Source organism: Epinephelus moara, chromosome 15, assembly GCF_006386435.1.
Source record: "Epinephelus moara isolate mb chromosome 15, YSFRI_EMoa_1.0, whole genome shotgun sequence".
Taxonomy (NCBI): Eukaryota; Metazoa; Chordata; class Actinopteri; order Perciformes; family Serranidae; genus Epinephelus; species Epinephelus moara.
This window is the reverse complement of record NC_065520.1, coordinates 17,300,766-17,315,792: the sequence shown is the minus strand read 5'-3', so window position 1 is coordinate 17,315,792 and position 15,027 is coordinate 17,300,766. Positions and strand designations below refer to the sequence as shown.

At 43.6% G+C, this 15,027-nt stretch overlaps 1 protein-coding gene across 1 annotated transcript in view; it reads left to right on the top strand.

Annotated features, from left to right (window-relative positions):
• The window catches only part of LOC126401616 (uncharacterized), a 153,990-nt gene extending 141,127 nt beyond the window's left edge, over positions 1 to 12,863 (top strand). Inside the window, exon 6 of the mRNA XM_050062941.1 lies at positions 12,693 to 12,863. Coding sequence (XP_049918898.1) covers positions 12,693 to 12,863 — 171 coding nt within the window. The remainder of the gene's footprint in view (positions 1 to 12,692) is intronic.
• The last annotated feature ends 2,164 nt before the right edge of the window (positions 12,864 to 15,027 follow it).

The window sequence follows — 15,027 nt, the reverse complement described above, 5'->3', positions numbered from 1 at the left end:
ATAATCACGGAAACTGTCAGTGTGTCATTCTGTCAGTCAGTCATTCTGTCTGTCCCACGTTTTTCTACTCACTGACGTGGTCAATCTATGTGAAACTGCACATAGGCATTGAGGACTGGCATAGGTAGAAGGTGACAAAGCTACCAATGGGTATGGACTGGTATAGGATTTAATTATCACTATATGTATCATTACTATCTATATTTAGTATTATATGTTACTTTTATTCTAATTTATATTATGTATTCTCCTCCATCTGTCAGTCAGGACCGTCTCCATCTCCATGTCAGAACACTGCTTCATCAGTGTTGCATCTGCTGCACTAAAAGCCACTGCATATCCTCCTTTTCATTGTAATCACATATTCTATCTTGATGTCCTTCAGCTGCCAATCACCAATTAGAGCCCGCATTCAGACAACAGACAAACTGATTGTTTTGCAGCCAAGGAGCAAGTCAATTAATCATTAGCAGACAGTAGTGGAAAAGACACCATTTGCTGGAGCAGGTTTAGTATGCACATGAGAAATTTCACAGGCCTTTTGAATCACATAAAAAAAAGTAGAGTGTCTTTTTTGCCTCCATGCTTCGAACCACATCCTCACTGCCTTGGATACTTCTGCCTCTTACTGTAGTCAAAAGGAAGCTTCTCATAAAAACTCTTATCCGTGTCGAATCAGGTGCTCCGGCTCCAGTGATTCTTACGCTGATTTGTGGTATGAGGAGGACCCGAGTGAATCAATACACGGTAAGTGGGCTCTGCAGAGAGAGCGCAACCCCAGGCGGTGTCATGCTCTCAGCGAACACACACAGTCGGTGATTATTATTCCACAGAAACTGGACACTTGTGCTCATCAATTAAAGGTCCGAAGGATTGAGTTTTTAAATTGCTTTAAGATGTGTCGTGAGGTTTACAGTATGGAGGGTAGCGGGGCTTCTGTGATGTGGATTAGTGTAAACATTACACGGAACAAATTTCATCATTTCGAAGGGCACGGCTCTGCCAAGTCAGAGCTGTGTTTAAAAATTAATCTGGGGTGCAAAACAAAAAGAAAGGAAACCTGGCGCTGATTTTAAGGCCTTCTCAACTCAAACCGTGATTCCATATCTGGCTGTAAAAGCTCACGAAATCATAATACCTGCTAAACATGCACACAATCAGGGGGCAGCCGGACCTTTGCTGCACTTGTCTCAGGGTGAGAAAGTGCTGAATATGTCATGTAAATCAAAAGAAGGTGTTTCCACCACAGCTTTGAATAGACACAACCGTTTTGAGGAAGGTGCGATGTCCCGTTGTATGCACTGGAGTTGCCCAATATAAGGCTTGTGGTTGGTAGACTTCCCATCGGTTGTAACATAAGAGGATACCTGGGGCCTGGGAGGGAGGGGCCTGGGCTCCTTTCTTATGCAATTACACCACAAACCACAAAGAAATTAGACTCCATGTTGGACTTTGTGCTTCACGTTTTGGGGGCCTCTGCTCTCTGAGAGCAGTGGGTAGAGAATGGCTGTCGTTTTGTAGGACAATGCACACAAACTTTTTAGACTTGAACTTTGGAACATTGTGAGGTGATCTTTATACAGAATGTGCCTTTTTCGGGGCAATGGGGGGCGTGAGCAAGTAACAAAACGTGTAGCTCAGCGTGTGACGTGGGAGGGAAGCCGCGGCTGGTCAGTCCTTCGGTGATTCTCTCATAAGTCGGCCCGTTCTTCACCGTCCCCGTCATCTGACGGTTAATGGCCTCTTTGTTTGCGAGGACAAGGAGGGCGCGCAATTCCTTGTCTCCCCAGTTGCTCATCTTTACAGTGTCTGTCAGGTTTGTGTTTCCCTCTTGCTACTAGCTGCTCGCTAATTCCTGCTATCAGCTGTTTCCTGTTTATCCACCGCCAGTGGCTCGCACGTGCGGCGTCATCAGCAGCTCCTCCCACAAGTCTTCAACAGCCCCTCCCGTTGTGGAAGGCCGCCTCGTTCTTTTTAAACCAAAAGGGTTCCGCCTATACGTCTACCCTACGAGGCGGAAAATTGGGCACGTCAGATCAACATTGCCAATCCGGCTCTGTGTGTCTAAATGCTCGCAGCTTGCCGGCAAAACGGCCCAACATTCGCGGAAAATCTGGCAGTGTAAAAGGGGCTACAGAATAACAATCTGAGCAAAAACAAACACTTTCTAGGCCCTGAGTGGTTTCATGGCACCCTGCTTTGACCTCAACTGTAGCGCTCTCGCTCAATTCTGGACTGATGTAAAAAAAAGTTGTTTCCATGGGGTCTCATTTATAAAACAGTGCATAGGATCCGTACGGAAGATGTACGAAGGGATAAAATTTCCCATTTTCAAAATGTTTGTAAGCATGGGTCAAAGTTTTTCCCGTCAAGTCTGTTTATGGATCACAACTTTTCAGAGGAAAGTAGCGTACGGCTCTTTCAGGCCTCGTTTTGTGCGTACACAGTGTTTATAAATGAGACCCCTGGTTTGGAAATACCAAACTTACCCCTTAAGCAAATAGTAATAAAAGTAAAGTAAGTAAAAGATAATATCTGCCCTAACTTTTAGTGTGTTACACCAAACATGGCATCTTTGAGTCCTTTAATTTTGCCAAACAAAGACTGAAAAACCCGAAAAGTTTTTTGACTTTCCCCACCCAGACGTCCCCAGATCATCAGAGGATATTACCCACAACCTTCACAGCACAACCCTCGAAGTGACTCGAAGCAAAATGCAATTATAACATGTCCTTCCAGTGTAAATCATGTCAAAACAGTGGAGTCAATTTCTGTGTCTTTGTGAACAGACTCAGGAGATCATTTCATATTCAGGTCACTCCTTCTGTGGGTAAAGTATGTTCCTGAAGTTAATAAAATATTTGCCATTTGCTTGCAACAATTAGCACAAGATAAACACGAGCCAAATTGTTCTTGTTTCTGCTAATGGAGCTAGCCTCTGGCCACGCTATAATTATTCCTATTAGCAAATTAAGTCGTTACCTTGCCTCCTTCCTCCTTTTTTTTTTTTTTTTTTTTATCAAGCAGTGGAAATTACTTGAAAATGAACACGGGGCTGCAGCTGATTTGTCTGTGAAGCTTCCGGAGTGCAGATAGAAGGTTTTTAAGTGATGGATGTAGTTTATCAAACTGCAGGCTGCACACAGTGAGAGATTTCTTCACTATACATCACATATACAGTATGTTCTAATAATTATGGCTCTCCATTTAGAGATATAAGACTTTTCTGCATTGAAATGTCTGAAAGTGTGCAGTTACAGTATCACAATGTTTCCAACAAAGCTCAAACCCTAAGGAATCTGGAATTTTAATGAAGGACACACCTGTCAGTGGCATCTTATCCCCTCTGCACGTGCATTAGGGTTGTGATTGTTTGCAAGAAACTGTCATAAACTGACTTTTCATCCAGTTTTAAGACACGTTTTTTGATACACTTTTTAGATCTTAGTTGATTTTAACTAGATGTTTTAACCTGATGAAGCATTTTAGTCCTTAGGATCTTCAGGTATCAAAGAAACAAGATGAGCAAACATCAGCGGCAGCTCAGCTCCAGCCCCTGCAGAGCCGGACAACATCGGAAAACACTAATTTTTAAATTGGAAGTGCTTTTTTTTTTAGTGCCTTCACCGATTCACCGATTGTTTTGGAGAGGAAGAGACCTGTGCGGATAATTCGGCTCTCAGCAAAAACCTCCTGAACACTAGCTCCTTTTACACTGCCAGATTTTCGTCGAATGTTGGGCCGTTTTGCCGGCAAGCTGCGAGCGTTTAGACACACAGAGCCGGATTGGCGAGTTGATCCGAGGTGCCCAATTTTCCGTCTCATAGGGTAGACATATTGGTGGAACATTTTAGTTTGAAAAGGCAGAGGTGGCCTTCCACAACGGGAGGGGCTGTTGATGACACCACACATGCGAGCCACTGGCGGTGGATAAACAGGAACAAGCTGATAGCAGGAATTAGCGAGCAGCTAGTAGCAAGAGGGAAACACANTTGCTGCACTCCCCGATTTTGTTTTTATACTGCCAATGCTGAAAAAAGACTGATTGGGCTTTCCTGCAAATTTGCACAACTCCGTGTCAGACAACATGATGGAAAGGATCCCTACAGAGATAGACCTTTTTGTTAAAGAGTAAGGTTGCAAGATTGCCATTGCCAAAGTGTGTTTAAGGATTAGAAAATGACTGTTTATTTAAATGGAGTCTGGTGGGTTTGGCGGTGGCAATTTTGAGGCTGTTTCTTATTAAACAAAACGGATCTTACTCTTTGACAGAAAGGTCTATCTCTGTTGGGATCCTTTCCATAATGCACACACAACAATCTGACGTAAATTGATGGTGCAAACATGCCTTGAATAGTCACATTGCAGCCTAGTTTGCAGCTGCCTGCTGTAACGCTCCTGCTCAACACTGGACCAGTTTCAGACTCTGTGGTTCCCATTAGTCATTCAGACACAAAACATGGGAAAATAAAAAAGTCCAGGTTGAAACATACCAAAGTGACACAGTAAACCTATGATGTTTTGGTTCAGTGTGCACTTACGTTCTCTGTTGTACTTCTTAGACACTATTTAATCTGAATCCAAACGTTCTGGCTGATTAGACCTCTGCTCAGGTTGAAGGTGGGGGGGAACTACGCAGGAAATTACATGACCAATCTCCATGTTCCGATAACCGAGATAAAGCCGTCCTGCCCAGACAGATGCAACAACACTAACAAGAAAGTGATGGAGCTGTCAGAGAGAGGTCTAATTGGGCAAAATAAGTGAAAACACCTGTGTGGTTGAGTCTGAATTCCCAGTCCTGCCCCTGACTCTGCTGTAGACGTGTGCGCACTGTGTGTGTGCCTATATGCATGGATGCACATGTATCAGCTTTTGCATGTGAGTCTGCATGCGTTATTTTTGTGAGGTTGTGTGTTTATGTGTACTGGACCAGAGCCAGTGAGTGTATCCTTCCTCATTAGGCGTCCTGAATCAGGCTTGGCACCGCTCACTTTGGAAAGCAAATATGTTTTGGTACTTTTCCATTTCACTTTTTTACATTTTTGTCTCCCCATGCCTGAGCGGAGAAGGCAGAGGAGTCAGTGTCAGTCTCAACACGGCGTTCCAATAACAAATGGGCCTAATCGGAGTGATACAGACAAAGGCTGGCGCTCAGATGTTGGCAAATGTGGGAAAGGTCAGTCGTGGCTGCGGCGACGGAGGGAGCAGGGACAGATCTGAGCGGCTTTGACGGTTCACTGAAACATTGCTCAGAGTGCGGTGCCGTCATCAGTTTAACGATTCCTCCCCTTTTCTCTCCTGTGTTATAATGAACACAGTTTGAGAGGTCGACTAGTGACTAAGCACCGCGCCCGGTTAGGGGAAGTGCACAAAATGCCTGCATGCATGGCAGGCGAGGAAAGCGGCGGTGTTATAGAGTGTGAGGACGCTTGAGTTCAAGAGGCGGAAGATTAACGGGACGCTCACAGTGAAACCTGAACACCTCCACTAAGGCAAGTGAGACAGGAAGATGTGGAGCGGATAAAAGTGGGAACAATTGTGCAGCGAGCATGCAACCTACATAATCAAGGTTATTAAACTTCTACCTTTACCCAGACTACGGTTCAGCACGATCTTCCCTCTCGCTCCAGATGTTGTGCTTTTGTACGTTGAGGTTATTATCTCCCCGGCTTGACATGATCGTCTCGGCGCTTCCTAAAGGCGCACATAATAACCACTGGAGCACAAGTCGGTGGATAGACTAACACGGCGTAATGGGCCCGGACACTTGTCAAGTCGCCTTTTGCTCACATGGAGGGCCGCCTTTTGCCAATTGACCCGCTGTTTCCTTTACGTAACAACTACCGTTCGCATCCACATTCACACATTCGCCAAAGTCCTCCGACAGCCACTTTGACACCCAAGCACGAGCCGAACCTTGACAGCGTGTCAGGGAAGGTGCGACAAAGCCAGGTAGACGCGTCAAGCCGCTCCCCGAGGTGCCAGGTTTGACAGAGAGGTCAACACCTCTGGAACAGACTTGTCAAATTAGGGAGTTTGCACTAGTTTACCGCTAACGAGCACTAATTAGTGACACAGCACTCTAACACACGAGGAACACACCTATCAGTGCAGCCGGGGAGCACTTTAGCTGGAGGGTGTAACCTCTGTAACAAACCGGAGATTATTTGGTGAGGTTGTCGCCGCCCCCCCGGGGCCGAGCATCCACTGGATTGACTAAATTAAAGTCTCTTAATTCTAATACACTTTCCTTTTACCTGTTAATAACAACATGAACATAAGAAGTGCCCTTAGATGTGCAGCCTTGAAGGTATGCCTGTGTGTAATGTGCCTGCATGTGTTCATTTCCTTTTCATTTCACCTCCCTCCTCAAACGAGTGTGTTGTCACAGCTCAGCCGACTCTATTTTCCATATTTTATAAATAGCCAGGAGAAAAGTATTAATTATCCTTGTACAATTTAATGCACCGAGTACTTTAACCTTTCAGGTTTCCGTTAAACACCGGCATAACAAGGCATATCCATAGCGGCAAACGTGATTTATGACAGGAATACCTAATTCTTGTTTTTAAATAGGTTGGACGGCAATCTGCATACATTTAAATGCGCCCGCAAACACTCCCCCCCCCCTCCTCCTCTCTCTTGTCTCGGGGCCCTTGTTTAATATTCAGGGATGATTTTTTTGTCCACATACATTTTGGTCTGTGTCACCTTAGATTAAATTATTACCGTTTTGCAGCCTTTGCGGTGCAGGCCCCGGGCCCTTATTTACTAGAATCAATGAAACAGTAATGAAAATCCATTTTTCATAGTATCAGCCCCCGCTGTCTTTTATTTAGTTAGCTGTGTCTAAGCAAGCAATTCATTTTGTGTAAATGCCACCCTGAGAAAAAGGCATTAGCGCGGAAAGGGTTAACCCCCCAAAAAATTAAGACGCTCTGCTCGGCACAGCTGCTGTGATCCGACACACAGAATAACTTTATCCCCAAAACAGCCATGTGGGGTTTGATTATTTTGAGGTGTATAAAGCATATGAATGAATAGAGTATTGATGACTCAGACGCCGTCGAACACGTCTCCACATCATTTTCACCAAGTGTAAAAAGCACACACGTACATAAAGCACACATTGATGAAACCATACGCCGCACCCGTGGGTTAACAAGCGGCGTGCGGGGAGGATTTGATGTTTGTGCTGTGAGGATGGGTTAATATTTTACTGGCATGTTAAACACACATGCAGCATCGCTCTGAGCCTGCGTATGCAAAGTGCAGTGGGGGTGGAGCTAGGAGGCGCCGTTCACCTTCTGGGTCACAGCACATAACGCAGAGGTAATATTACACACTCCCAATCTTGCATATTGAAATATCTCCATCTCAGGAGCGCAGCGGCGGCGGCGGTGGCTCTGGCTGCCGTACATATTTAAATGGGTTTGTTTATTGACTTTGGTCGGGGTCGCGCGTGTGACAGCGGTAATGAAACAACAACAGAACAACAGTGAGGAGAGCGCGGGAGTACAAGGACAAGTGATTTAGTGGGATCTGTTAAGTGTGTGTCACTTCTAACGACGGCCCTGTGTGTAGTTTAGAAATGACATGTGTGGCTGTTTCAACACAACATTTAATAACAAGTGAATGGGACGCTGTGATTATAGGAATTATTTGGTTTGACAAACAGGTTGAAAAGTTTTATCTACCTTGACAACACCCAGACACTCCAAATATTCAAAGGTTTCTACTTTTGATGGTTTGAATTTAGTTTAAAATGAATCAATGTTTTTTGGTGCTAATTTGCTTTTTTAAAATTCAAATAGCTGCATCTTAACTGCACATGATTAATATTCTCTTGTGCTGTGCAGAGGTGTGGACTCAAGTCACTTGACTTGGACTCCGGTCAAACTCAAGTCACAAACGTGATATCTTTAGACTCAACTTGACAAAATCAAAGACTTGCAACTTGAGCCTTTTGACTTGGATCTCATCGATACCTTCCTCCAAGCCCACTAATCACCCTTCATTTCCTGAATCTACTAACGTATTACATATTTCTAGCTGCAGGACAGAACCATGAGGAACTAATGTTACGTTACAGAGTGCCAGTCGTTAAAATAATACCAAAGATAATTTCGTTTGTGTACAAAAACTACACAGTCGTCAACATAAAACAATTTGGAGTATGTGCAACGTGTGGGTCAAAAATTACAGACGGAGACGCAAAAACAAACACGTTTAAAGGAATAAAAACACCTTTAAAAAACAAGAATTTTGTGAATTGAATATATTACTACTCTGTTGTTTAAATAGCAGTAGGCCTCATTTGCCTAGCGTTCGCGAACGGTCGCTGTGTTCTCGCGTTTTCATTTCGGCGAGCATGTTAACAGGTTAGAGCATTCACACCGCGTCCGTTCTACACGCTGCCCGAGTCACGCTGCTTTCACGAGCAAGCTCGATAATAGATGAGACGCCAATTTCATCACTGCATTCAACAAAAAGTCGACATCTACGGTGGCCGAGAGAGGTCACAACACATGCAAACTCATGTAATACAAAGCAGACAAAGACTACTTACCCATTTGTAGTGCTAAATATTAATTCTCCAAGCGTTGGAATAATCACTGGCGCACAAACCTGTCCACCCTGGGCTTTGGGTCCAAACTCACTTCTTCTTCTTTGGGGTTTATTGGAGATTTGCAAACACAGTGCACTACCGCCACCAACTGTTCGGGTGTGGTTTGTATTTTGACGGGACAGCAGCGACGTGAATAAACGTGTGCTGCCGCTACGCGACTGCTTCACGAACGCATTGCTTGCGGTGTAAATGTTTGGTGAAAAGCACGTCATGACTTATTTAGGACTGAAGACTCAAAGTTTAGTAGTTGGGATGTAACTCTGGACTGGTCAGACTTGACTCGGGACTTGAGTGCAAAGACTTGAGACTTTCTTCTTACTTCCATCTCTGGAGCTGTGTGACAGTGTTCTGCAGCCCATCCTCACACGCTTGGTTAATGGCCCTTGGCATCAGCTACCAACCTACCAAGGCACCCTTTAGCGGCGGTATCAGACTCAACGGGCGGCGGCGTTTTTTGATGGTCCAACAACTGCCATAATACAAAGAGCGAGAAGGTGGATGGGTCAAACAAACTCAGGACTTTCCCCAGGAACCCACTGTTAGTGCTAGTATGTGTAGCATACTATGCTAGTGATGGATGTCGTGTGACGCTGCAAACTTATTATTTTGGGCCAAACCATGCTGGTTTTTGTCAACCATACCACATTCTTTTGTGCCTAACCCTAAGAAGGAATACCTAAAAATGATGTTTGGTTCTTTTACACCTACATTTTAAGGTTATTTTGAAAAGAGACGACATTTAACGAGTGGGAACTGTACACTCTGAGTTTGTTCAGGAAAGACAATGCACATAGCAAGCGTAAATTGACACAACATCCCCGGGAGTCCAAAAATGACGCTAAAGAGGTCCCAAATGCATCTAAGAAAGATTTAAGTTTGAAAGTGCACTTTTTGGATAATGTGCTATTTTTATTTTTTCATAGTTTTCTTCTGTTGTTTATTTATGTGTCCTTTTTCTTGAATTATTCGCTTTAATTTTCATCTGATCTGATTCTGCTGTTTAAAATACACACACACGTCTTTCTTTATGTGCCTGCAAACAGCCAGATGATTAAATTCACATGCACTTGTCAGTGTTGCCCTTTTGTCAGTAACAGTGTTGTCCTGTTTATTGTTTGTTTGCTGCATTAAAATATACTGTTGTGTTCCATAACTACCTGTAAACAATGCTAAATAGCTGCTCCATACATTTATTGTGCGCAGTATACGTGCAGCACTCGCCTTCCTATCCGTCTCTCTGTGCACACCACAAAAGATCAGGGGCCCTGCCATGTCAGACGTGACACTAAAGGTTCACACACGCCCTCCTGCTCTCAGATTAGATGACTTCATAAGCAAATGAGGGTGTGTGTGTGTGTGAGAGGGAGAGTGGAGGTGAAAGGAGGGAGGCCCCCGCCCTTTCTGTCGTGCGATGAAATAAAATTTAATAACTGAATAAAAATGTAAATAAAGATTTGCCTAAAATGAGTTGTCCGTGAAATAATTCTCTTGTCCTCCTCCTCCCCTCCATCCTTGAGCTAATACTGTGATGTGAAGGGGGGGCGGGGGGGTTATATCGAGCCAGTCCTGATGTGGCGTGTGACCTTTTGAAAGGCGCTCGGCGAGGGTTGATTAAAGACGTATTAAATTTGTTTAAATAAACCTCCTTGTAATGGCACATCATTTGTAAGAAGCTATTAGGGAAACGCCGGGGAAAAAATTGCGACGCCGTTATTTGCATGAAAATGTGCCCCGACCGCTCAAATTGAGGATCGCTCCTGAATGAACGGCGACGGAAGAGGGGGTGACACTTCTATAATTTTCCTCCCGCGCCCCACCTTACCCGCCCGCCCCCCCTTGATGCCGTGACAAAAAGCTGATCAAACTTCCTGTGTTAAACCGTGGGGCGGAGGCGGAGCTCATGTCACATAAAAACCTGTCCGTGTGACAGAGACGCCGCCCACCAAGCCCACCTCTCTCTGCTCCGCGCCGCTCCCCACGAGTTACACCTTTGAAGGGAGCAATTAGACGATGACAATGCCTGAAGACTCTAATAATATCACAAAGTCCCAGCAGGTGACGGGAATGAGAGGCAGGAGTTTGGAAATCTGCATATTAAAAGTTTACTGCTGTTATCTTAACCCATAATAAACACCTTTAATTCCCCCTTAACTACTTTCTGACAGATCTTCATTGAAGTTTAGGATATTATGTTTACAGTGAGTGAAATATTCAAGAACAAGATTCAATATTCTGGATGCTGTGTGCATCATTTTATACACGACACAATTCAGACCACAGCTTTTAAAACATCACTAGAATATCTTAAAAAGTTCTAAGGCTCTTAGTGGTCCTGTAAAATTCACCTTAACTCACCTTAAACGCCTATCTAAGACATATCCAAGTAAACTGAAAGCTGTTCTTGTTCCATTTTTAGTACATGTACATAATTTGTCTCAATTGCAAGCCTCACCTAGTCCAGATTTTATGTAGATAACAATATCACAGACACATTTTATACGATTTTCTAACATTTTTTCCAGGCGCTTTTCAAAAGAAAAGGGTAAAACAATGCACTGAATGTCTAAATATGAGTGAAAAACTAATCAACACAGACAGAAATGTCTATTAAAGAGCTTATTGTATACAAAAACGTTTCTAGAAAACCGAAATTGATAAGAAAGACTGTTTTCCCCTCCTTAACAGAGCATAAGGGCCATTTCTTATCATTACTATAAACGCTTAAGAGTCGATGGTGACAATACGGGGTTAAAAACTCCCTAGGAGGTGAGAAGTGTCTTTGACTACAACACCCATAAGCCACTGGGCCAACTGCTGGCTACCGATTGGCTATGAGCCCTGGAAATACTTCCTCCCACTCCTTTTCGGATGTGTAAATCAAAGTAACTTTACTTTAATAATTGCTTTTACATTATGCTGTCCATCATTTGTAAATATTACTCTCTTTCTGTCTGTCTTTTTTTTTACATGTTCAAAGTAAATGAGGAATGCACCTTACTTCAACACAGGCCCTCGTTGGCTATCGAGGTTGTAGCAGCAGCATTGGAAGCTGCTATTGGCTCGAGTGAGGTGTCAATCAAAAAGTCAGGAGTTGGCCTCCATTTTCAAATCTGAGGAGTCGCCATATTCACATGCAGAACAGAAGAAATTATGGACAGTATGTGGAGAAATATGAATGTTTGACAGAATGCAATGGCAGTTCATGAATATCTATGGATGTAATAAAGTGTTAAGACTAAACTAGTCCATACCCACTGAGTGCACAGTTGCCCACGTACAGTTTCACATGGTGTGTGTTGGGATACAGGTCATAGGAAATTGCAGATTAAATAGTCAACTGAACCCATTAAGAAGAGCAATGTATTCAGACAGAGTTTTTGCCCTTGAGATGTTATACACCTTTATGTGATGAGCCACGCCCTCCGCAATATTCATTGCCTTATAGAAGCTCAGTTTTAGTAAGTTTTCCAACTTTTGCCAAGAGGGAACTTTAGATATTGGTCCCTAGATTATGTTCACCCAGTTTCATGCAGATCGCTCAAACTTCCTAGGAAGAGATCCATTTGAAGTGTTTTTCAAAAAATTCAAAATGGCGGAAAATCTATATAAGCGGAAGTTATGGGTTCTTGAGGCAAATGTGTTCCTCATGAGGAGAGGCATCTCTGTGCAGAGTTTCATTTCTCTACCACATACGGGGCATGAGATATGCCCATTCAAAGTTTGCAATTTCAATCGGTTTGAGATATGCCCATTCAAAGTTTGCAATTTCAATCGGTTGCTATAGCGCCCCCTTTGGCCAATTGCAAAGGGCTGTCCGATTATTAACCCTTTATAAAATCACCTGATTCACTGAGTGTCTCTAAAGGTGGACGTAAAGCAGAATGGAGCCTCTGTCAGGTCTTAGTTGTGGTAAATGTGTCACCACAGTATTAATGTGGTTTGGTTAACTGCAGTTTTGCATCCTCACATGAAAAATAATGAACACTGGTGAAACTAAACCAGATTCATGTCACAACTTCTTGCAAAGAACCTCTAAACAACTTGTCTTGTTTATTTCCAGTTTCTTTCTTTCGGAGTCTTTCCCTCTCAGCCCAGGAGGGAGTTTAACTCCAGTCAAGACCGGGGCAGGGAGAAGCAGCGAAGTGCTGTCAACCCCCTCGGAGAGAAGTTCGAGGCCTGGGCCAAGCTGAAGTTGCTGGGGAGGGATGGAGGGATGTTCAGCAGAGCATGAGGCTGGAGCTAAAGTTGCTGACAGGCGAACAGCTTGGGGAGGAAAGTTGAGATAATTAAAAAGAAATACTTTTTTGGGGGCGAGAATGGCTCGTTGATCAACTTAAGAAATGAAAACAGACAATGAAATCGCCCATGTGTCCCCTGCAGACTGCTGGGCCCTGATGCTCCATGCTACCATTTGCAGAGACATAATGCTGAGTGATAGCTGGCTCCATGCTAACAGTTTAGCATGCACTACTGGCCTGAGGAGTGAGAGTAGATGTTATATTCATTTACACTGTTATCTAATGCACTTATCTGAAGGATGGGAGGAGGTTGTGGAGGTAAATTGTGACTTTAGATACTATTTTTGGAGGCGTTAGAGCTACTGTAATCGTCAGGGTTTTAATTTTCTCGCACTTTTAACAGTCTCACTTCATCATTTTTGTTAAAGGAGCTCTACGATATTCAGAGCATTAATACAGCACCATTACGATTTGCTATGTGAGATAAAGTAGCAAGACATTCTCACTCCAACCTGCGACCTGTTGACATATGGCATGCAAGGTACGGGAAGCAAACACCTGCCTTCCGGGTGAAAGTCCGCGGTTGTTGGGCCCCTCCCACCCGCCCTACCTGGACTTCCAACACCTTTACTTTCATTGTTGTCCTGCCGCGTTTCCCCCGATGCCGTCAGGCGCCATTAAACAATAACAGTGTTCGACCGTGACAGTGTTGTCGCAGTAGCATAGTGTCCCATTTCTACCTCGTAAATCTTCCACTTGGTATTGAGCGCCCTCGTTTGCGAGATAACCCTTGATGAGGGAAGTGAGAAATATTAGGGTCGAGATCTTTCCCTAAGAAATGGGACACCGCTTCATGCAAATTGGCGTGGTCGATGTGCAGGCATACGTAGTAGTGACGCAATGAAAATGCCAGCTCCAGTGCTTGTGTCGTGGCGTGTGCTATGTTTATTCTTATCCGCCTGATGAATCAACGGAGAAGAAATGCTGAAAACAGGGAGGCGCCTACGATGTCTTCTAGTTCTGATTTTGTTCGGGTGAGTCGATTTGTTCAAATATTTTGACGCTGTGTTCAGCTGAGTTGGAACACAGGACGGGTTGTTTTTATTGACTGAGTTGATCATTAAGCCATAGTGATGCGCGGATCGGCTCTGATAGCACCCGAATCAGCATGTACGCATCAACCATNGTTAGCCCAGCTAATCTACAATAACCATGTTATTAATTACAAAACGTGCACACAGAAATAGTAACGTTTGTTCAATCATTGTGTTTATAGACTTAACAAACATCAGATTAGTCTACACGGTGATATAGTGACGTGAAAAATGTGATATATATATATAGCTAAACACAACAAGGTAAACAACAAGGCGATTCCCATTTACACAGTGGTCAAGAGTGCTGGAAAAAAACGGAAGCTGGCTGCGTTCTGTTTTGCCTCCGTGTTTCCGTGAAAAATAAGGTGAATAGCCTACATTCCGATCGTACAGTAAGAAATTGTTCCTGACTTCGTCTTCCACTTCGTTGAAAGTGTCGGTCGGGGCTGCCTTGGAATCTAGGGTGGGTTTTAACTGTTGGAAACCACTTCCACTACCTCAGTTCTGTTTTTTTTATTATTATTTTTATTTATTTAATTTATTTTTTATTTTATTTTATTTTTTTTCACTTCTTCTAAATGTCCTTCTTCTCCTTCTTCCTATGGCCTTTAACAGCAGACTAGAACACTTGTAAGGGTAATGCTGCCCCGTTAGGTCTGAAAGAATTTCCTTTTCCGAATTTTGGTATTGCCTTGGTAGCAAAGTATCAGTTCTCATCACATCCCTACTAGCTAACCCGCTGTAATGTCACTTGATGCACGAGGATTCAGAGCTTATGAGTATTAGCAGACACCATTTTAGATAACTATGAAACAAGAATGAAGATGAGGGGGAAAGAGGCGTGCATTATCTGGCATTTCTTGTTCTTAAATGCTTTCTTAAAATAGTATATGCAGCACATTTTTGGCAGGTGGTTCACAGATAAGCTCTCCTTTCCTGTTTCCCCTGTCTTACAGGAATAACAGAAGAAGAAGGAAAGATATCCTCTCTTCATCTCTCCCTCTCTCCTGCACCTGTCTGCCTCTCTGACCTGCAGCACACTGGACTGTGTAATCTGAAG